This window comes from Gallinula chloropus (genome assembly GCF_964237585.1).
Source record: "Gallinula chloropus genome assembly, chromosome: 12".
In the NCBI taxonomy this organism is placed as follows: domain Eukaryota; kingdom Metazoa; phylum Chordata; class Aves; order Gruiformes; family Rallidae; genus Gallinula; species Gallinula chloropus.
Genome location: NC_140097.1, coordinates 12335622 through 12359410, shown reverse-complemented (window position 1 = coordinate 12359410; position 23789 = coordinate 12335622). Strand labels below are relative to the sequence as shown.

Below are 23789 nucleotides of genomic sequence, written 5' to 3'. Positions count from 1 at the left end.
CCTGCTCGCCGCCCCAAGATGGCGGCCGGAGGCCCTCGGTCACATGACGCGCGCTCCCGCCCCCCCGTCTCCTCCCTCCGCCGGCTGCCGGGCGGCGTTCTGACGTCAGGGCCAGCGGGCGGGCCCCGTGACCGGAAGTTGTCGGGGGGAGGCGGAAGTGAAAGCGGGGAGGCGGTTGGGCCCATTAAAGCCGACCGAGGCGAGCGGGGGGTGGCAGCGAGTCTCGGGCGGCCGCCGCGGCAGACGCACCAGGTGAGGCCTCGCTGGGGCTGGGTCGCTGCGGGGGGGGGATCCTCCACCGCCGGGGCCTGGGGTGGCGCCTCCGCCCTGGCCTAAGGAGTCGTCAGGCGGGGGGCGCCGCTCGGGGCCCCTCCCCGCGGCCGGGTGCGGGGTGGCGGGGGGGGCGCTGGGGCCTTCGCTCCGCAGGGGAGGTGCCGCTTTCGCGCTCCACGGGCGGCTTCGCCACCGGGGCTCGGCCCGCCGGGGAGGGACAGCGTTCGCCTGCCGCCGTGGCGGGGTCGGGAAGCCGGCGCCGCCGGGTGCTGAGCCTCCCCGGGCCCGGCCCGGCCCGTCGCTTCCCCTGGAACAATAGGACAGGCCCGCGGGGGTCTCCTCGGGAACGGGCTTCGCCGCCGAGACCCGCGGGCCTTCCCGAGATGCGCGTTTCTCAGGGCCTTTGTGGCAGCCTCTGCTCCTGAGAGGCTTAAAGAGGCCCGAAGCGGTACCTCCCGGGGAGGGGAGCGTATTGTCTGTGACATGTGGTGCTGCTGCAGCTTCCTCTCGGAGCTTGAGGAGGCCTTAGGGCAGCTGGTGGCCGAAGGTGGCCTGAGCGCTGGGCTTTGGGGAAGCGCTGGCTGGGAGTGCTGAAGCGCTGCTCTGGGTGGTCGGTGGAGATGGCTTTTAAGCATGAGCACGCTGCTCTGGGAACAATTAATGTGGCAAGCAGACAGCTGAGGAGCCTGGCAGTTATTGCGAAAGTACCTCTCAGCATGTGTAAAGCCTGAGTCAGTTCTAGGAAGCATTAGAGTGGATGTTAGAAGTGCTTTTGGCTGGGAGTGTATAATAAGGTAAATTAAATGATAGATATGTTATTAGTCTCCAGGTATATATAGACTAATAAATATGGAAATACCTAATTGTTGTACTCAAGACAGCTATGTTGTTGTCCCTGGAAATAGAGGGATTGTTTTAGTAGTAAAACAGCTGTAAAAAGGCTGCCTACATCTGAACTGTGATAGGTAAGCTCAGCATCCAAATGAGTAACTCACACGGTAACTCAAACCCTTTGAGTCAAAACTGGAATTCTCAGTTATTATCTAACTAAAAATACTTTCTGATAAGCAGAGTTGTTGAGGTATGTGTGTCTGAGGTTTTTGATATGTAAACTGAGCACACAGTCCTCCTAACTGTAAGCAAACTGGTCTTAGCTTGACAGTTGCCAATACAGAGCCTTAAAGCTTCCAGTACTCAGGCTGGCCAGCCAGCTCAGGGCTGTGCCTAACACTCTGTGTTTCAGCACGGGAATTGGGGCTGGGAGCAGTGGAGAGCTCTCTGTTTGGAGGAATGGTACATAACCAGCTGTGCCACCACAGCATTTGGCTGGCTACAACTTAAAGGCCTGCTTGTGGCTATACCACCTTCACGGGCTGGGATGGCACTGTAGTACAGGATTGAAGCTGCAGCCTTGCTGTGCTTCCAGCAGAGCCAGGCTCCCAGAGCTGATGTACCTTGTTCTCTCAGTAGCTGTATTTGAGGTTAAAGTGGGTGGAGTCATTTGAATATTCCTTGTTAAATAATCAGGGCTTCGTTGCTGTACTTATTCAGGAAGAACAAGTATACTTGTCTCCTTTTTATTTTTTTTCTCCCCCCTCCCCCTTGTGACTCCCAACAGCTGACTGAACACATGACTTGCCCTCCATGTACTAATGAGTAGGCCCACCATGCCTGGCCTGAGTCCTCAGAATCCAAAGCAGCTCTAATACTGTTACTTTCAAGTGCTGCCCCTGTTCTTTTGTGTGTGTGCATGCTGTTATGTTAATACTCCTGGTGTAGAAAAGCTGTAAAATGGGGTTAATCTGACCCCTCAGTAAGGAAAACTTTGAAATCCAATAGTGGTTTCTTGCTCTTGTAACCTGCAGTGAGAAGTATAAGGTACAAGGCAGTAGCTACCTCAAAATTTCCTCTTCCCTGTGGTGTCATGGAGTGATCTGTGTCCTCAGGTACCCTACCAATAGTTCAACATAGCACACAAAGAGCTGTACCTTAAAAGGCAAAGGTGCAGTGAAGAATTTAAGTAACTGTATTGCAGAGACTATGCTACAGGCATCTTTACCCTCCTACCAGAGAATCAAACTCTGCTGAGCAGCACAGGCAACTCTGACAAATCCTTAACTGAAAGTGGAAAATCTACAAGTTCTGCTGTAGGCTCTCCTCTGAAATCACCTAGGGATGATACCAGTTTGCTTGGTTCACTACCCAAAATGAATGCTTGGAGGCAAAAGAGCTACCAGAGTCAATTTCTGTAGCACCTTCTTCAAGCTCCTGTTTTAAGACTCCTGTGTTGGGAGGTCATGTGAATTACCTGCCAGAGCGAATCTCTGGAAAGGCTTGTCCTTGAGGAAACATGATGATTACTACAATCAAACCATCTGTGCAAAACTATAAATAGCTTTGTCTCTAACATGTATGGGATTTTGGTCTGACTTCTCTGTGAAAATGAGACTAGTTTATGCAGAACTTAACATTTGGCTGTAAACAAAATTGTTTGTGCTTGATTAGGGTGCGATTTTAAATGCTGCATTGAGATGGGAGTCTGGCAAGCCCTGCCTTGGGAATAAAGGCTGAGGAATAAGGCACTTGAATGTTTGCATTCTCTAAAACTGGTGGATGTGTGGGCTCACTGATACTTACTGATAGCTGCCCCTGCTGTTATAATATACCAGTTTCTCCAGTAACTGAAGTGCATTTGATACACAAGTACAGTACTCTCACCTTGTGTGCTGCCTCTGTTCCCTCATGTCTCCTGTGCTTCTTGGCTGTGACCTGAACTGCTCTGAGGCCCTTGTTACTTGGGCCTGAGAGACTGGAAATTCCCTTGCAGAACTGAAGTGTAATTTAAAGCTTGTTGCTGTGGTGAAAGGGAGTGGAGATAAGAGCTTACCGAAATGCTCAGCTTGGCTGGGTACTAGCACACTTGCGTGTTGGTCTGACAGCAATCCTGCCTGCATCCTTCAGATGCTCAAGTGCCTCATCCTTTCACAGCATTGTTTTGATAATGGCAGTTTAATTGCCTGATGAGTTGGAGTTCAGCTATATTCCCCCTGCAGCTGCCTGAAGTGAGCTCTTGTAGCTGCTGTGTAGCAGACTGCCTTCAGTCTGGCTTAAGTTGTGACAGACTGTGAGGATAAAAGGGTCATAATCCAAACGTGGGCTGCACGCCTCAAGACTGGATTAGGTATGGATAACTAGTGACAATAGCTAACATACCATTTTCAGCTCTGCAGTTTGCATCAGAGATCATACTTCCCTTTAAATGCACCTTGAATAAAACTTCCAAATGAGTGCCCAAGGTCAGTGACTCCACATGTGCCGCTCAGAAACAGCAGGCGGTGAAGGAGTACCCCTCTGTCACGTGGCTGCTCTGTGACTTCCAGCACGCTTGTTGCTTCTGTGATCCGTTTGGGGTGATGCAGCACTGGAACCCCCGTGTGCTGCTGCATTTTCTGCTGGCTGGAGAGCTGCTGTGGTGATGTCATTGTTGCTGTTAGTGCTGTTCCTGTGAGGCTGCTCCTCCTCTCGGGTGCCGGCAACGAGCGCTCGGTCCGTGGGGGAAGCTGTGTCAACACTGCTGCTGTGAACTCACGGTCAGTGATGGGGAGGGAAGCGAGCTTGTCAAGGCCACTGGAGTGTGGTGATTTACAGCTGATCTTAAATATCCTTGGCTTCTCTTGCTAGGGAACCTCTTGAGGTCATGGCTGCTCTCACAGAGCAGGGAAACTTCAGGAGGGGTGCGCTGCCTTTGGGATGGGACTGAAGTGTGAACCTGTGGCAGAGAGTCTTAATTGTATAATATTGAAGGCATCTGATGTAGTGACTGACTTTGCTCTTGCTTCTCCATAACTATTTAAATGCCAACTTAAGGTGACTAATTGTATCTAACTGTACCTGCATGAGTTTCAAGCAGGAATTGCCAAATAAATTGAGTAAATGATTATACTGTCAATTAAGAAAACAGTATTTTTCTGGGGCCTGTCCTCTGTCACTGCATACTGTAACCCTGGGCACTGGGCAGACAAACCAGGCTAGTGAAGTGGTAGGTGAAATTGAAGGCAGGCAGCTGGAGCTACCTTCAGAGGCTACCTGGCTGGAGTACATGCACCTTGGTGGCTGGAGCTACCAGTTTATCTGAAGAGTCTGTGATGAACCGTTGATCCCTCCCCAGCTGGGAAGCAGCATCCTCTTGAACAGGAACCTGCTTGGTGCTTGTCTCCCTCAAGTGGGATGAGTCACTTGGCTGTGTAGCTGTATCTTCTCAGCTTCCAGACATGGATAATGATACCCCAAGTCCAGGCTGGCACCGTGGTAACGGTGCCCGCAGCCTGAGCAGCGAGATGGTTTAACTGGGGCATGCCTAGGCCTGATCCTCCCACCCCGAACAAGAAGATGCAGTTTATTACCACTGCTCTCTTAATCTCACCCTGAGGTTTTTTGATCCTTTGTGGAGCTTCATCAAGAGAGTGACTGAGCTGGTGAAGTATTGATGCAGGATCTGTGTGAGGGTCTGAAGGATGAGTCCGAGTTTCCACCGTAGGAATTCCTTGTTAGGCACTGACTCAGCTGTCGTGGCAAGCTACCTGTTACACTCCCATCCTGGGACTGGTATGGAAATACTTGTCCTTCCTGCTCTGCAGACTGCATTAGCATAGCAAGAGGTATTGTGTGTAGTATCAGGAGTTCTGCTCACAGATCAAGGTTTAGTTCTTAGATTGCAAGAACAAAGAAGAGAGGAAGCCTCCTCTCTAGGAGACTCATTGCTGAGAACGGGATTTCCTGGGATAGATGCATGGGAGTAGGGGCTTTGCTGTTGGTCTTAGTCTGGTATTTCTCCATCTGTTTGTCTGGTGGTAGGATCAGTATTTGTCCTCTCCTCTACTAAGCTCCTGGTACTGACATAAAGACAGTGTTCGCTCTGATTCAAACAGCAGGTGTAAGCTACAGGGCCTGGCGGGCCTCCTGCGGGCTGTGAACCTTGGTCAAAGTCTCCCTTCAGCCACTTGTTTTTTGCCCAGCCTCTAGGAACTGGTGGAAGGTAACAGCCAGGAGTAGATAAGCCAGGCTTGTTTACCACTGACAAGGTCTAAGATCTGTGCTTCGCTTACCATTGCAAAGGTTATCAAACACCTTGTATTTGTGAGTCTAAAATTGAAAACATGATGGGAATGTGTGGAAACTTAGGAAGCTGCAGGCAAAACTAGAAATTCATCTGAGTGCTTGAAAAATACTGTCAGGTGTGGCAAAGATCTAATAACTTTGCTGGTTTTTTTGTGGCCTGGCTGACTCATAATATTTTGAACTGGCTGGTCTTTGGGACATGAAGATTAAAACCCAGCTGCCCTGGCACTGTACTTGATTGATAGAAAGTGCTGGTGTAATCCTGTTTGGGATGGCCTGATGTGAGGACCTTGCTAGGCTGCCTGTGTCAATGTAGAGGTCACTGGAACGGCTCTGCTGGCTGTGTGGATCCCCTGGGCTGTGTGGGCTCTGTAGCCATCTTCCAGTTAGTAGTGTCAGATCTGTCTTGCTTGGCTTGGCAGCTCTCCACCAAGGAGACCGTTCTGGTAGAGAGGCATGGCAACATGGAAACTGTACTGGTGTAACTGAAATGCTTTGCGTAGGCAAGGCCCTTAGTCAAGACACATGGCTTGCTGCCTAGTGTCTCCCAGCAGCCAGCAGTGTGCTCAACTCTCCTCCCACATCCTGAGATTGTCTCCCCCAGGGCAGAATAGGGGAAGTTGAGCTTGCTCTGATAAAGGGGGAGGGGTGTTAAAGCAAGCATGCCTGTTCTTTTAACAGCTTGATCCTTGGGGGAAATCAACTGGGAACTACCTGAGATCCTGTAGGATTTACAGGGGAACTGCTTCCTTCTGGGTGGTAAGAGCACAGCAGTGCTGATTCTTGGGCAGCCTAACTTGAGCCTCCTCAAGAAGAGTAGCCAAAGATCTTCAGACTCTGGCAGCCAACATACACAGTTTGGGCTCTGTATGTGTCTGCCCATTCCTGGGAGGAAGACACTGTGTAGTATAAGGGCTCTTCAGCTGTTGGAGGAATCATAGAATGGTTAGAAACAGGTGGACCAAGAAGCCTTCAGCTTCCAGTGAAGCTTCAGAGTATAGCCTTCCTACAGCCTGAAGACTTCAGCAGCCCTGCTTTTCTGTCTGGGAATCCTGGCTTTGTTACTGTGTAGCATTAGCCTTGAAAGGGCTTTCCTCCACTCCTGTCCTGTGCACAGCTGCAGTCCTGAGTACCTGCTGTGGAGATGGTGGTGGTAATCCTCGGGTTGCTGTGGAACAAAGCTGTACATCAAGGATGGCTGTCCAGCACAGCTGGCTACACTGCCAGGGATGCTTTCTGCACTCCTTTCCCTCCCTCAGGCTTTTCCAGGTGACAAATGCCCTGAGCCAACATATGCTTAGCTGAGTGTGTGAGCTTAGGTAGTGTTGCCTGTAGGCAGCAAGAAATGACCTCCAGACCTTTCCCATGGCTCTGAAGCATACTGGTGGTCTGACTAAACATGCCAACCCTAACACCTGTGACTCTGCCATCTGCCTCAGCAGGTCTGTTTCTCTGTGTGTCTTGCTCCCACTTTCAAGTCATGTAGTCAGATCAACATGGTACCTCCTCAAGGGAAGGTGTCTGCTGGGATGTCTGAACCAATAGAGATGTGTTTCTAAGCTTTACTCCTTCCTGGATCTGGGGATGGAGGGTAGTCTTGCCCAGCTTTGACCCCTCCAGGGTAGAGTCACGTTTGATAATGGCAGCTTTAGGGCAAGATACATGTTTAGTTCACATCCAGTATTTAAACATTGTGTAGGCATAAACCAACTCTGATCTGAGAACTGCCTGGAGGTGTAACAGGGCTGTGAATTAGTGAGGCTTGGACTGGAGAACTTGGCTTTGATAACTCAAGCTTTGAGCCTGACTGATCATGTGCATTAGTGCCTCTCAGGAATGCACTGCTCTCCAAATCCCAGTGCTCTGGCCCTACAGCAGCAGCTGAGCTGAGACCTCAGGCAGGGCAGACCCCTTCTCACATGCAAGTCCTGTGACTCCACTGCAGACATGGCTCCTACTGGGCACCAGTGGCAATGCCTCTGCCTTCCCTGTGTCATCTGCACTCTGGCTGTTGGCATATCCTCTTCCAAGGAGCTCTGAGCCCTTCCCCACAGCAGGCATGTGTCCTGGAGCCTCCAGCTGGGGTGTGAGGGCATGTCTGAGGTACTTTATTGCCTCTGAAAGGTGTGTGTTCCCCAGCACTGACTCTGGAGCTTCTTTGATCACACCAAAAGCCTGTTCTGCTTGCAGCCTTTCCAAAGCCTTTCCTTTCTGTGTGGGTTTCCTACACGTTTCCCCAAGTTGCATGTTGTCCCATCGTTCTCTTTAGCACTGAGCTGTCTCAAGAGCATGTTATCCAGGCACAGGATGCAGCAGATGTATGTGGGCCTGGTCTTGTGTCCACATGGGAGCTAGCTCACAGACTGGGTCACTTGGGTTCTGGCAGCATGTCATACCAGTTTGGTACTTGTATTGAGGCAGCCAGGGAACTGAAGTTGAAGCTGTGTGGCTGTGCTGCTGCTGGCTGGTTCCTGAGCTTCACCTAGTCCTAGAGCAGCTTCTCTGGCACTGGAGGCTGCAACTCCACCCTCAAAATGGGGTGGAAGCTTACTGCAGACAACTGTAATCTAAAAAGTCGATTCCTCTAGGATAGTGAAGTGTTTTAAGATTCTATTTTAATCTGAGCTGTGTCAGTGTGCTAGCAAGCATCTCAAGCTGGAGGCTGTTCATCAAGGAGGAGTTTTTAGCTCAGGTGGGGGTGGGAGACACTGGACAGCATACCTACACCTGACAACCTGCAATATGATGTTTTACATGAGGTATCAAAAATTAATTTGTAGCTGAGGCTCCCAGGCACCTGAACAGAGGTGATTCCTGCCTCACGGGGCTGGCTGGGAAAGGCACCAACTGGACAGGAGCCTGCTCTTGGTGAAACTGCAGTAAGGAGCAGGCAGCCTCCCTGTTCCTCCCAAGGAGGGAATGATGAGCTGTGCCTGAGCTCTTGGCTAGGTACCAGCAGGAGGGAATATGTTGGGTAGAACAGCAACATAAACGTGTGGGGAAGAAGGAGGTGGAAAGCAGTTCTGAGATGCTACTGATGCAGCAGCAACCACAGTGTACCCTTCTGTGAAGCTGTTACAGGAATATCTTGGCAGCTGCTTTTGGTGTGAGCTTTAATTTGACTGCTTCTCTATGATGCTTCAGTGAGGCCTGAAAGCACCTCTAAAGCACCTTTTTTGACATTATGGACTGTAGGAGCACGTTGCCCTAAAAAGCAACCCATTTTCACAGAGCAGTTCTTGCAAGTTGTCAGCCCAAATGGCAAGATGTTCCTAATTTGCTTTTTAGGCACGAAGCCAGCACATGTCCCCACTAAATGTGAGGCTTTCCTAGATGGAATCTTGAGCTATTTAGCTGGGTAAGTGGAGACCTGCTAGAGGTCTACTAGTAGACCTGTCATGGGGGTGGAAGAGGGTACAGTCCTGCTTGTGCAACCCTTGTTTTAACAGCAGGCAGAGTCTTGCTTTGACTTCATGTACTTCTGGAGCAGCCCTCAGTGTGAGGCTGTTAGGCTCTTGATCTACTTCTAGAGCACTCTGAGGATAACATGGAGGCTCTGTGGCAGTCAAAAAAATAAATCAAAGGGTGGCTTATTTCTAATTTGTTTCTTCAGGGCAGCCTGGCACTCCTTAAGCCATGATCATATGAAAGTAACGGCCCCTGCTGATCATTTCTCTGGCTGGCTCTCAGCTCTTTCCCAGCTGAAAGGACAGGGCTTCTGCTCTGTTTGTGAGTGGCTGTGCCACTCTCAGTAGAATGCAAGTGAGAGATGTTAAAGGTTGGTTGATACCTGCTGGTCTCAGGTAGGTGTATGTGTTGAATTGCTCAGGCTGTTGCTTTGCTAACAAAATATTTGCTAATGCAGTGTCTGCATGACCAGGTAGTCAATACTGAGCTGCTGCTGTTAAATTCTATTGGTGACACTTGTTCAGCTCCACCTTGAGCTCCTGTTGCAATTGCAGATTGGGGTTTCAATACAAAGGGTGCCTGGACCACTTGAGTGCTGTGCTACTGGGAACTGTGGTCCTGGTCAGCTAATAGCAGTTGCAGGCAAAGTGCCATTCCTCAGGATGAGGCCTTGTATCTTTAGAGTAGCTGAATTAGAACAAACTCATGTGCCTACTCAAAACCTGAGCTAAAATTGATAAATCATGGCAGGGTACAGTGTGACCATGGGGCAAGTGATGTGTGCCAGTCTGGTGTTACTGGTCCTGTAAGGACAGGACAAACAGCTGGTGAGCATCTCATTTCAGTGGCTGGAGGTCTAAGCAGACATAACCCCCCCCAAGGTGCCAAGCATGCTAGGGAACTTCCTACTTCTGGGAAGGAACCGGTTCAATCTGTGCTGGTCTTGATTCATTCTTCCAGTTTCCTTGAAATGCAGAACTATTGGAGGGGGAAATAAAAATAGCTGTTCAGTGTAGTGCAGAGCCCCAGTGCTCTGCTGCCTCCCCCACGCCAGAGAAGGGAGAGCAGAGGCAGCGCTGCAGGGTCGGAGGCGCTCTCAGGGGTGCTTCAGAACAGAAGATCCTTCCAGTGTTCTGGTATGGCTGTCTTCTGCTCAGTGGTGAGTCCACCACAGTGCATGGTATCCCCTGATGGAGTACTGCTCTATCCAGATTGGCCTTCTCATGGCTGGGTGTGTTTGCTAAAGGTCCTGGGATATACAGTGAATGTGGCTCTGCTTACCAGCCACAGCACCCAGAAGGGACCTGTGGTACTTCAGGTTCAAGTATGGCTGCTTTGTGGAACACCTTGTTCTTGTGCTGCTCCCCTGGCCCAGCAGGCTGAATTAGGTATTTGTAAGTGCCACAGTGAGTTTAGCTCTTCTTGATGCTTGCTGGCCTACTGCTTTGCACCACTTTGGCATATTGCTAAATACCCCTGGCAGAGGGTGCAAGGTGAGAGGTGCAGTTCAGCAGCCTTGTTTCAGTGTTCTGCTGGTCTATAGTGGAAGGTGTGGATGGCAAGCTGGTAGACAGAGGAGCAGGGAACTCCTGGTCAGATGTCCCAGTTCCTCTAGCCTCTGCATAAACATGCTTTGGTTCTGTGTTAGGGTTGTGACTTGCACTGTTTAATATCAAAGCTGCCACAGTAAGCACTGCTCCAGCAGTCTGTCAGCAGGTATGGGTATGCTAATATTCGGGGAGCTGCTGTCCCCCACAAAGGTGGTATTTCCCTCTCCAAGGCTAGGAACCCTCAACAATAAAACTGTCCATGAGGAACTTAACAGGGTGCTCCTATTGCAAGGCCTAGTTCTGTAAGGGTAGCTAATCTGAGACCTGGTGGGTCACTGATGCAAGCTCTTACTGTTCTTAGCTTGTACCAACCTAATTAATATTAAATGCCTGCGTTGTGACTCGACACATGTGAACATCTCTAAGGAATCCTTAACCATCCATTTTGCTTTGAGTTAAAGCAGCTGTCTTAATATAGCAAGCGAAAGGACAGTTGTACTCTGAAACAACAAGGGAAGCCTAATTAGATTTGGTATAGTCTTTATTTGCTCTAGTCTTTATTTGCTCTTGCATCAGAGGAGCTGTAGCCCTATGGAGCTTCATAGGACAGGATTTGACTCTTCCTTTCAGGTCAGCTAAGCCAGTTAACACTTGCAGGTCAGATGTTAGGGGTTCTCCCTTGCTGCTCCAGCAGGCCTGCCTTACAAAGGTAACAAGGCAGAGAGTGTGCTATATCAGGCTTAATCTTGTGAGGGTCAACATACTGTTAATGGATTGCTTGATTAGAGGGATAGACATTAAAAATTGAATGAAGGACTCCTCTCCTGAACTGGAGGCAGCTGTGTCATTCCTTTGGCAGCAGTTAAGCCAGGAGGAAGAATGATGCTGACTGGTCTCCTGATTGATGGGAAGCTTCTGATGGCTCCTGAGCAGGGCTAAGCTGGGAGTGCTGGTAGACAGTGTTCTGAGCAGTCATGCAGGTGACCTCACTTCAAGAGACTTCACACAGTGTAAACCAGAACTGATGTCTTGAATCAAATCTTAACAAACAGGTTTTTCTTCCTGGTATCTCTGGAGAGAAGAATTTGTTCAGAAATGCTCCTGGGACTGGCTGTGAGCCCTGTGGGAGCTCACATGCTGCCATCTTAAGGGCTTGTGTGACTCTTACAGGATGCTGGTCTAGAGTAATTATACCAAATACCATAAAGCAAGACAAGCTGCATATATAGTGCAAAATAGTGCTTGACTTAGATGCCACTGATTCGGCACTGTCACAGTCGTGATCTCAACCCAAGCTGAGGCTGCTGTTTGCAGGAGCACGGGGAAGCCCTGCACAGCCTGCATCTCAGCCTAGCTCAGGAGTTTAATGTTTCTTGCAGGTGTGACTGGAGAAGCTCATGTGAACTAACTGCTCCTTCAGGTATCCAAATTGACTTCATCTGTGAGCTAAAGCTGTATTCTTCCTGGTCTCCCTTAGTTGATTTTGTACTAGTAAGGCTCACCACAGATGAGATCTGTGTAGCTTACAGCATCTATGTAGGCTCTGTTTGTGGGTCATAAGGCAGTAATGAACCTTCTCAGTACCATGTAATGTGAGAAACAGCTTGTGTTAACAAGGGAATAATCATAAACTGCCTCTGACTTTGGGCAAGCAAGTTTAAGTACTGAATGTGGCCCTGGATTGGTTGCACCTTGTTCTGCTGACACAGCAAATGGCATGCTGTAGTGAGGATCAACTGAGGTATCTCTGAGCTTACTTGGACTGCCATGTGTGGAAGCATCCTCTGTATTTGCTGTGGGCTCAGTATGAAGTGAAGTCACTAAAATCCTTTGTGTGGAGTTAAGGAGTCTGTACTAAGGCTTCACTTACAGGACCTTCAGAGACCACTAGTGTCTTTCACTTCCAGTACCTCAGCTTACCCAAACCACCATGGCTGGAAGCAAACATTGGAGGAGGCATGGTATCCTGTCCTTGGAGGATTTTGACCCACTGGGCTGCTTCCTAAGAAACCCCAGTTAAGATAAAGGGGATGTCTTCAATCCATCCACACTGAAGATCTTGCTCGGACTGGTCAGACCTCTGTTTAGCACAAATAGTGGCAGCTGGAGCTGCCCATGGTGACCTGTTCAGCCTCACAGAACATGCTCATGATAAGGGAGGCAGCAAAGGTGGTGCTGTAGAGAGCAACATGATGCTACTTAACCTTGGAAGGGGGTTCCTTCTGTAGGAAGGCTCCAGGAGATCATACACTGGTACTTCCTCAAGACCTGGAGGTGTGGTCTCCTTTCCAAAGGCAAGGTCTCTTGTACTGGGCAAGGAATAGCTCTGAAGTGTTGGTCTGATTATACCTGTAATAGAAGATTAATAAGGGTGTTTGGCCCATCAACTGACTGGGCTTCAAAGCAGCATAGATTAAGTGTAGTAGCACAAGGCTGGGAAACTCTGGGCAGTGTCCACTGCTGGCCCCTGGCAGAACTGGAGTTCCTCAGTCCCATGGCCCAAATCAAACACCCAGCTGAGGCAGCGCCTTCTGTGCTATGGCTCATGTCCGTTGCATCACCTGGGATAGAAGCTGAGTGTCTCACCTGATAGGTGCTCATGAGGCAGTAATAGCCCTTCAGGCTGCTGGGGTAGCCTGTCAGCTATGACAAGAAGGCAGTGTCAGGTCTGACTCAGGCTTCCTTCCCATGGCTGCTCACCTGAGATCCTTCCAAGGTAATCAGACCTGACAGAGCAATTTCCCTTCCCTTCATAGTGGGACTTAGGGCTGTGTGGAACTTGGGTACTAAGCATCCAGTGTGACTCCAGTGTTGTAATGCAGGGCTCTGAATCCCTGCCTGGGCATGAGAACTAATGCCAGCTTGTCCAAAGCTGCTTTGAATACCAGGAAATGGTGAGCTGCAGCAGCCCCTGGCCAGCCACACTGAAAACACTCAGTGGAAAATAGAGGCAGTACATGCTGGGTTCTGGCACAGTCAGTTCAGGGTGAGTTGTTTTTCCTCTGTCCTGAGGAAAATGGGTGACTCTTACACTGGACCTGAACCCATACAGATGTTCTCCATGACAGTTCAGTGTACACAGCTGTCTTCAAGCTGTTTTTAAAGCTCTGCTCCCTTGCTTCTTGCTCCATCTGGGTTGCTTGTACTGCAGAAGTCTCTGGCTCGGCTAACACAAGTGTCACTTGTGCTCCGTGCTTTGCAAACACAGGAGGTGCAGTCTGCTTGAAGGAGCTTACATGGGCTGCCCTCCCCATGGCTCTAGAGACGTCAGGCTTCAGAGTGTGGATCTTGGCAAGAGCAGAAGCAGGACTAAAGCATTGGGGTTGTTGACAGCTTTCAGCTGGCTCTATCTGAGCCAGTGTGGCTGGGCTGCCAGTGGGATCATTGAGCAATGCACAGGCAGCCTTGGAAAGGAGAGGTGTTTACACTTGGAGAAACTGTCCTGTGCAGGCTCTCTGGCTTCAGTTAGCACCCATCTAAGGGCAGACAGCATGAGCTGTCACTGCTTGTCACTCAGTAGCCTCTGGCTGTTACCTTCTCAACAGTGTTTCCCACCTAGATGTGTTGCTGGATGCATGAGGATGTGGTCCCACAAGGTGCACCACTACCCATGGTGGCCGCAGGAGGGCTGCTCCAGCTTGTGCAGCACTTGCTGATGGCCAAGTTGTGTGTCTTTTAACATGCAAAGCTGGAGAGAGAGACCTTTTTCTAGTAGATGCAGAACCCAATTGCAAGGCTCCTGTGTCTTGGAGCACATTACCTCCTGTTGCAGTGGGATGAAACAGGTTGCAGTTCTCCAGCAGCTTAAGCTGTTCCCTATTCCAGGACATGCATAGGCCTGAGCTGCCCCAAAGTATCCATGGTGTGGAAGTGAGGGCCTCCTTAGCTGTGAAAGGAATAGATCCTGAAGAGGAGGAGTTGTGTGGTGCAATAAGTGTGGTATAGCAGGATGGGAAATTTAGGGTATCTGAATCCATAAAAAACTTAATATGTGAAGGCTGGTGTAAGGGTCTTCTGAATTCAGTTAGCACAGCTGTAACCATCTTCCCTCTCCCCTTGCTGTATGAAACCTCCAGAGCTCTGCAGGGAAATCCAAGAAGTCCTTGTGTTGTGGACCAGGTCAGTGCCGAGCCAGGGTCTGATCTGCTCAAGTCTGAGCATGTAATGTGGCAGGGGGGTTGGAGCTCTATGATCCTTGGGGTCCCTTCCAACCCATGCCATTCTATGATCCCTTCCCCACAGAGGTGGGTAGAAGGGCTTCAGGGTAGGAAGGGCCTACAAGACTTTGTATTGCTCTCACTGTGCTGAAGCACATCCAGAAGCCTATTCAGGCCTGCTGCAGCTGATGTACTTCCAGCTCCTTCACTAATCTGAAGGAGACCTGGGAGCCAAGTAAGCTCAACTCTCCCTCTTGCTAATTGGATGGACCATTAGTGGCCAGTTTAGAGCCATCTGCTTGTAAAGTGGATCCAGAGTCATGGCAGGGTGCAGCTGAACAAGTAGCTCATTGTTGAACAGAGCTGTAGACTGTATGTTGAGAGGCTTGTTGCTGTAGCCTTCCTTGTCCTTCCACTGAAGGTGAGGTGGCAGTAGTTAGCTTCATAGGCTCTCAGCAAAGTCTGGTAGCAGTTTGCATTAGCATTCAGCTTTCAGCTGGCCTCTGTGGTTGTTTTGTGACCAGTTTAACCACAGTAACCTTGGGACGGGACCCTTCCACAATACAGCTGCTGGAGAAAGCTGAAGCTTCTCCAGGCTGAACCTGAAGGCTGGAAGAAACATTTCTTCTGCCAGGAAACTATTGAACAGCATAAAAAAGCTGGAGTACTGAGACTGTACTGGAGAGTATCAGTGTGGTGTTAGACACATCTCTCCACATCTCACTTGGTAGCATGTATAGGAATTATCCTGTGTTGGGAGTTGATCTGCTTTACTGCACTGCCTCCAGGGAGGCTAAGGGAGATGGCCTTGGCTAGAGTACCCACAAAACAAGCCTGGAAAGGACAAGTGTTTGTCTCACCTACCTGTTGGTGCTAAGTTGCTGCTGCTGGTTTGACATGGTAAGCACTTGGCTAGTGCTCAAGTGTAGCCTTGAGTTGGAGTCTGGTTTCAGGAGCCCTCTGGTTGCTGGTACCTTGCTGGGCTTCTTGGATTCCAGACTTGATGCTTTCTGCCTAGAGGAATGTTGTGCTAATGGTGTCTGATGGGATTGTTCCTCTTCCTTTCTAGTGTAAAAGATGACTTCTAGGAAGAAAGTGTTACTGAAAGTCATCATCCTTGGAGACTCTGGGTAAGTGGAGGAGCCTTTAAACTGCTCACCTGCATCTGGCTGGATCGGTGCTCTTGGCTAGTGGGAGGGTGGATACACTGTAAGAAACCAGCAGTGCTGGAAGGGGAGATGTTACAGTCCCAGGAGCTGTGTTGCCTTAGAGCTTTAAGAATTCTTCACCACCCGCTGTCCTAAATGCCTCTGCAGGTTAATGAGCTGACACCACATTAAACAGGGGAGAGATGGTGGGCAGACCACTCCAGTGACAGAACTGGATAGCCTTTCTGCAAGGAGGATGTGTGGTGTTGACATGAGTATTTCACTGAAATAAGACCCAAACCAACACAAAGCTGCTAGTAAGCAAGCTTGGGTGACTTAAAACTCTGCTTCTGTCAGACACAGTTCATACTGAGCCATCTGCTTAGCTCCTGTCTGACCTGGGTAGAGCCTGCCCCTTGGAGTGCAGGGCTTTGCTCCCTGCTGTTTGGCAGAGTCTGCTCTGCAGCTCTGGGTTATTTGCTCTGCAGGCTGTAACCTGACTCTCATGACATAAGGCTTATTTATACCGCTGTGCCCAGCAAGCTGTTGATCAGGGAGTGTTTCTCAGTCACAGAGGGAGCATGTGAGCCTCTAAGCTGGCTCTCTGGGGAGGATTTCCACCTCTGGGTGCTTAGCAGATGTGTGTGTGAGCTGTTCCCAGCTGACACTATCCCTCCTCCTTCTGCAGGGGCTGAAGATGACTTTCTGGTGGGTTTCTCAGGCAGTTCCAAATTTGCCCTCATGATCATAATGTGATATGTATTCCTTACCAAGGATCAGATTACTGATGGGGAAATAGGGTTTCTCAAGGTTGTAATCCCCTGCATCCTTAGGTAGCAAATGCTCTTACTCAGCATGTTGCTTCAGCATCTGTTGCTGTAAGAGCCCCTTCTTGCAGAGGTGGGTACACGTTCCCTGGCTGAAGGGCCAGGAGGCTGTGGTGGAAGGCCAAGGGCATGGGATGGTCTCTTCAGGGTGGTTGGCTTAAGTGCTGATGTAGAAACAGTCTGAGTCTGTTCTGTCTCTGTGCACAGGGTGGGAAAGACATCGCTCATGAACCAGTATGTGAACAAGAAATTCAGCAACCAGTACAAGGCTACGATAGGCGCAGACTTCCTGACAAAAGAGGTCATGGTGGATGACAGGCTAGTGACAATGCAGGTAAGGAGTGACCCTGCTCCCTGCTGCAAGGGGTGCCTGGCTGCCTAGGCTGTGCTTGTGTGGCAGCACCTGCTCCAGTACAGCCCAGGGCAGCGTAGCAGCCAGTGTACTGGGTGTGAATCTTTGTGCTGAGCTGCTCTTGGCCCTGGGTGCTGCTGGGCTTCTCTAGATACCTGCACATGGGCTGAGCAAGGGAAGGCAAAGGGCTTGGCTCAGAGCAGCTTTGCCAGGACTGGTTTAAAAATGAATGGCACTTAGTACTGTCAGTAAACTATGGATCTTGTTAGAAAGATGCACTTCTAGTGTTGAGAAACTGGAAAGGGCTGGGGGAAGAGGGACCAGTTAGTCAGGTCAGCTGCTCGTGGTGCTGTGGGCACAGAGCTAACCTGCTAGTCTGCTAATGTCTGTAGTATCTGAAGCTTTCATCTCTCTGTGGTGAGACTGACTGCAAGGCAGCAAAAGCCCTGTTGCAGCTGTATGAGGAGTGTTTGGACTGTGCTGGTGCCTAAATGCACCCAAGATTTACAAGCAGGTCACCTGCTGCCCTAAGTCCTGCTTGCCCAGAACAAGGACATGTCCCTTGCTGAGGCAGGACACAGAAGGGGTTAACTATCTTTAGAAGGGGGGTTCTGGCTCTTGATGCTTCATGCCTACAGAAATTCCCCAGCCTGAAGGTGCTGCTGTGTGGCTAGCTGGGGGCTGCAGGTGCCTGCTGAGGAGTTTTGAAATACCTAAGTGTGGACTGTGTCAGAGTAGAGCTGGCTTATCTGCCCTGTCTTTTGCTCCAGATATGGGATACAGCAGGACAAGAACGATTTCAGTCTCTGGGAGTTGCCTTCTACAGGGGAGCAGATTGCTGCGTGTTGGTGTTTGATGTCACGGCCCCCAACACATTCAAAACCCTAGACAGCTGGAGGGACGAATTCCTCATTCAGGCCAGTCCAAGAGATCCTGAGAACTTTCCTTTTGTTGTGCTGGGAAACAAGATTGACCTAGAAAACAGACAAGTGAGTGCTGAGGCTTGTTACAGCCTCCTCTTGGCAAACTGCTGGAGTGGGGACACCTTGTGAGAACGCGGGCGGGCTATGGGAGAAACAGGAGTGGGAGGTGCCTGAGTGTGGCTCAGCTGTCCTGTGCCACTGGGGAAGAGCCCCTCCTGCCTGGAGGGGTGGGAGGCCAGTGAGCAGCATGCTCCTGCCCACTGCTGGAAGGGCTGCAGCAGCTCCCTGGGTAGATACAAGGAGAGGAGTCTTCTCCTCCAGCATTGCTGAGAAACCCCTCTGGGAGCAAGTTTCTGCTCTGGATGCTTGAGCATTGTGTGTCCTGTGGTCTTGCCTTTCTTGGGCACGGTGCTCCTTGCCCTGCACCTCAGTTTATCTGGTGGTGGGCAGCAGTCTCCTGTGCTGTGGTTTTGATGGGGCCAGAAGTGCTGTCTTAGTTCTGGCTGGTTTTGAGGGGTCCCTGGAAATAACCCCCCCTTTCCTGCATAGCAGAAGGTGGTCATGCTGCTCTCTCTTCCCAGGTCACCACAAAACGGGCACAAGCCTGGTGCTACAGTAAAAACAACATCCCCTACTTTGAAACCAGTGCCAAGGAGGCCATTAATGTGGAACAAGCTTTCCAGACGATTGCACGAAATGCACTTAAACAGGTAAGGAGGGGCTGGTGGGCTGCTGTGGGCAGCCTTGTGCTCTGCAGCACCCTTTCCTGGTCAGGAACAGCTCCTTGCAGGCTGGGAGCTGTGTGTAGAGCTGCAACACTAACTACAAACTCCTCCCTCTCCTCAGGAAACCGAAGTGGAGCTTTACAATGAATTCCCTGAACCCATCAAACTAGACAAGAATGACCGAGTGAAGGCTTCTGCGGAGAGCTGCAGCTGCTGAGGGGACAGGGAGGGGTTGAGCACAGTCCTTCACAAACGAATATCACACTTAGGCCTTCAAACACACAGCCCCTCTTCTGTGTTTAAAATGAAATTTAAAAAAAAAAATTCCATCTCCAGCTGCCAAAATCCACCCATCTCCCCTGAGCATCTGAGTCCTGCACTTCAGAGCTCACCTCCCCACACCATCCACATCACACTTCATGGTAACAGACCTTTCTCTTAGTTTAAAATGGAAACTCTTATGTATGTTTGGAACTGAATCTGATTCCAGGTGTCCAACGGAGAGAAACTGTTTACAGGTTATCTGTGTAACAAGTTACATACATTTTTAACTGTCTGGTGTTTTCCCCTGTGAAGGCTGCAACTGGAAAGGCTGATTACCCATAGTTCACTGCAAGCTCAGCACTCAGTCCAACTAGGTTGAGTTTTGTATGTATCTCTGTTAATGCTTGTTACTTTTAACTAATCAGATCTTTTTACAGTATCCATGTATTATGTAATGCTTCTTTAGGAAAAATCTTATAGTACATGTTAATATATGCAACCAATTAAAAATGTATAAATTAGTGTAAAATTCCTGAATTACATGGTCAAGTACTGAAACACAGATTGTGTAGAAAGTGAGGAGGACACTTGTGAACTGCAGCGTGCTAGCAACACAGAGTCCAGATAGAGGCAGTATTCTGTACAGTAGAGATGAACTGTGTAAGCCTTCTCCTTCTGAGGCCAGAAAGGCTTCATCATCTGGGAAAAAAAAAATCTGTCTGGCTTCCTTGTATCTAAAATCTCAGATCTGCATAACAGCATTGATATGCACACTGGATTATTGGATTTAAAATTAAATACAGCTATGAAATGACCTCGTTTGTTCACCTCCCCTACTGCTTAACTCCTAACATCCTGGAGCGAGTGTGAGGAGGAGCCAGAGCTGAGGTGTCCCGGTGGCTCTGTCCTGTGGAAGGAGCTCCTCTCCCACCTGGGTTGTGGTAGCTGTTTCTCGATGAATGATCTGGACTATGAAGCTTCCCTTTCTTCTTACTGACTGCTAATCTGGATTTTTGGTATGGGAAAACTTGGCAATCTAGTCCCTTTCCTCTCTTCCTTTCTTCCTGGTATTTGTTCTTGCGTTTGTAGCTTGCTTAAATGGAGCCCTTCTACCTGTTTTCCAGAGGTCTACATTCTAGTACGTAGGCTGAGCTCTTATGTAAAGAGACAAACATGATGCCAATAAACTTAACAAGAACAAACCTTCTTGTTTACTCCTGTTTCTGACTCTCTTTTTTCCCTTTACTAACATGCTTGCTTTCCTCTGTCTTGTCACCCTTTGAGCAAACCCCTGCCTGCCCATTGCATGGTGTTTGTGCTGCTGGCTTAGTGCAGAGCCTTGAGGGGCAGGAGGCCCTGCTTGCTGGAGGGCAGCTTCCCCCTCTGCTTCTCTTGAAGCTGCCTGTAGTGGCACAACAGTGCTGGGTTTGAGCGTGGTCCTTCAGCCCTGGCCTAGGCTTTTGTGGAGAGGGGGGCAGTGCTGTGCAAGTTCCTGCTACCCCCCTCCATGAGAGGGTGGTAAGAAGGGGGGACTTAGCCCTTCCCAGCTCACCAGGCAGGGGCTTCAGCTGGAGAAGCAGAGCTGGCCTAGGATACCTGGGTGAGTGAAGGACCTTTCCCTAGTGCAGCCTAGTCAAGGTTAAGCCTTTAATTTCCATATGCTGGGCATGACACTCTGCAAGGCAGAGCTCACTATGCCTGTGCCCACAGGAAGGTGGAAAACAAAGTATAGAGAAATGAGGGCAGTTATTTCCAGAGCCTTCTAACAGTCTTTGTGCTCTATATCTAATTTTATGGCTTTGTCCTGTCACGCTTTTCTCTCACTTGGCTGGGCTTTTGCTGTTACCCACATCAATCTCAAATAACTACTCTGGGATAGTGGTGTGCCCTGGGGGGACCATGTTCCTGCCTGCATCTTTTTGGAAGACTCAGACCTTCTGCTCATCTCCATTTAAAGCATCGCTCTGCACTCCTGGGAGGAGAAGGTAGAGCTGGGGGCAGGGGGAGCATGTTTGGGGGGAAGGGGATGGTCTTAATTCTGTATCTACCTCCTGGTGCTTGGGCAGTGGAGTTGAGGCTGGAGGGGTGCAGCTGTGGTTAGCCCCTGAGAGACATGCTTTAATCTCTCCCATCAAATAAACCAGCAGGGACACAAGGCAAAGGGAACCTGCTCCTAGGGGTAGGACAGGTGTGGAGCTCCTTGCCACAGGATGTTATGGGTGCTCAAGGGGAGGGTGCTGCTGTTGCAGGCAGGAGTGTGAGGCACATGCACACAAGTGTACAAGAACTGGGACGGGTTCACAAACAACAAGGGCTGTTTTACTTGGGGCTGATGGTGTCACAGGTGGGGACTGGTGTTCCAGCAATAATCCTGATGGTCTGAAGGAGCCTGGGGTGGAAGCTGGCTGGACTGACTGTCCCTGCAGGGTACAAGTGTGCTTAAAACCACTGTTCAAGCCCCCTCTTAGGCCAGAAGGAGGAGGCCTCACTGATGCTGACCTTTTTGCCTGGGGAGCAGCAGGTACAAGGGTGCAAGGATCACTTGCTGCTGGGCAAACTGCAGAGGAAACCTGTCCCTGGAAGAGGCTGAGGGGTTCAGCTGATGCCCTGAAACTGGGGGGCTGGTTTTGCTCTTTGCCCAGGCCCTGCCTGGGTAGGAGGCAGCACCCTAAAGAAGGGGACTGGATGGGGGTAGGGAGTCGGTTCCCTGATGCACACCAAGTGTAATAGCTGCAACCAGCACCCTGGTTTTGGAACGTGTTGTGCTCCTGGCCCCTGCCAGCGGGTAAAACACTGAGGTGGTTGTGGGGCAGGCAGGTGTGGGGCTGTGGCTGCTCCCTGCCAGGCGTTGGAGCCGTTTGCAAAGGCAGCTGTGTTTTGTCAGACGCTGGTGCAAATATGAAAGCTGGGGCATCACACAACTGCATCTGTGCTGCAGGGGCTGCCTGGGGGGAGCAGCAAAGGAATTAAGGGCTGACCACTGGCACGTGGAAAGCTGCATGGAGATGCCAGGCTGGGGATGGGAAATCTCTGTGGGGGGGAGCTTGGTGCGTTCCTTGGCGGTGGCACCTGGATGGACTTTGGGGCTGGACATCCCCTGCGCTGCAACCTGCCCTGAACCCACAGCAGGAGCCCTCCTGCCAGCCCAGCCCAGCCCAGCCCAGTGCTTGCTGCCGCAGCTGCTGTGGGTGGGCAGGGTGCCAGCCCCGGCCCTGCACACCTGGAGCCCCCAACGGCTGCCCCGCCACCAGCCCCAACCACCACCCCCAGCCCTGAGCTGTGCCCAGACCTGGCCCCCGGCCCATGGTGCTCACGGGGAGATGTGTGATAGGAGCACAAATACACCTCCAGGAACCCCAGGGGACACAGAGGTGTTTCAGTGGGACACGGGTGTGCGGCTCAGACGCTGACACACGCGGTGTGAGCAGCCCTGTCTCCATGCACGGATCTGCTGAGGCACAGGAGGGCGAGGAGCCACCAGAGCCACGGCCAGGACAGCGTGGACACAGAGAGAGAGTGTGTCTGTGTGTGTGTCTGTGTGTCTGTGTCTCTGTTGTCTGTGTGTCTGTGTCTGTGTACACGTGTGTGTTGCTGTACCGCGCTTACACAGACCAGACCCCGGGGCAGGGAGCACGACTGAGTGTGGCCATTCGCTTCCATTTACCCGACACCCATCAGCCGCACCCACCTACCTGCTACACCCCCCATGCTGGTTGCTTCACACACGTGTTTGTGCTCAGAGAAAGAGGAAAAAAACCTCTCACACACAGACACAGATGCCTTCATATACACTCTATTTATATATTTATATAAAAACATTTAAATAGGACTGCAAATAGCCACAGAGACAGCTGTGTACAGCTGGGTGTTACCTGTCACCCCAGCTATGGAGACACACGGGTGCTCAGCCACACTCAATCACCTCTAAAATTGTTTTCTACTTATATTCTTGCATTTCTTTGTGTGCATGAGTGGCTCTCTATCTCTACACACAGAGATACCCCCCCCATTGTATTGGTTTAAATTTATACACTTATGTGTGCTTTATATAGATATATATCTATAAAAATGTGCATATCTACACACACATATAATTTATACATCTTTACATATTTATATATTATTTCTCCATGTGTTTTTTTTAATATACAAATGGCTCATACATGCAGATGTATGTAGTTTATTTTTATATTTCTTTGAGAAAAAAGAGGGGGAGGGAGGCAAGCAGGGCAGAAAAATCTAAGAAAATAGAAGACACATAAATAAATCTCTAAATAAACTGGATGTAGAGGTAGATATGGGGATGTTTGTGTGTGAGTTGAGGGCACAACCAGCTCCCTTGTGCTCTTTCCATATACACACACATGCAGAGAATATATATGTGTGTGTATATATATATATAAAATATAAAGATGGATAAAGACACATAAATGTATATGCACCCCAGCTATTTTACATATATATGCACACACTCTCTTATATACCATATCTATTTTTAATATACATAGTATATAGAAGGTATTATATATAATACAATTAGTATATTATATATAATAGAAAAATATATAGTAAAATATACAAATACATGAAATAATATGTTGAAATAATACATTATATATAGTATATTGTACAGCCATAATATTGAATATATATTTTAACATACAGGGGCAGAAGAGAGTGGAAGAGATTGCACCCTTGCACACAGCTGCCCTGCACACCTTATACAATTATATTCAATATATTATATACACATATATACACATACATACTCACTGAGTGTTCACAAAACCACACACACACTATATATAATTTTCTATACTGATTTTTATATACATATATGCAGGGAGAGAGAGAGGTGAGTGAGCAGGTCACTGGCCCCTCCCGATATACACACAAGGAAGGGAGTGAACAGCTTCTATGTATGTGTGTGTGTATCAGGAGACTCTCTGTGTGAAGAGCACTCTTTCCTTGCTAAGTGTGTGTGTGTACATATATATATATATAAAATATATATACACATACATATACTCACATACACATATAT

At 49.5% G+C, this 23789-nt stretch overlaps 1 protein-coding gene across 1 annotated transcript; it reads left to right on the top strand.

Annotated features, from left to right (window-relative positions):
• The first annotated feature begins 157 nt into the window (after positions 1-157).
• RAB7A (RAB7A, member RAS oncogene family) lies at positions 158-19560 on the top strand. The gene is made up of 6 exons (XM_084269657.1): positions 158-252; positions 15576-15636; positions 16689-16815; positions 17604-17822; positions 18338-18466; positions 18603-19560. The coding sequence occupies exons 2-6, from the start codon at positions 15584-15586 to the stop codon at positions 18696-18698; spliced, it is 624 nt and encodes a 207-aa protein (XP_084125783.1). The 5' UTR covers positions 158-252; positions 15576-15583; the 3' UTR covers positions 18699-19560.
• Positions 19561-23789: the final 4229 nt, after the last annotated feature.

Coding starts and splice junctions, on each gene's coding strand:
- RAB7A (XM_084269657.1), top strand. CDS start 15,584: ATGACTTCTAGGAAGAAAGTGTTACTGAAAGTCATCATCCTTGGAGAC. Junction 16,816..17,603: donor ACAGGCTAGTGACAATGCAG/GTAAGGAGTGAC, acceptor CTTTTGCTCCAG/ATATGGGATACAGCAGGACA. Junction 18,467..18,602: donor CACGAAATGCACTTAAACAG/GTAAGGAGGGGC, acceptor CCCTCTCCTCAG/GAAACCGAAGTGGAGCTTTA.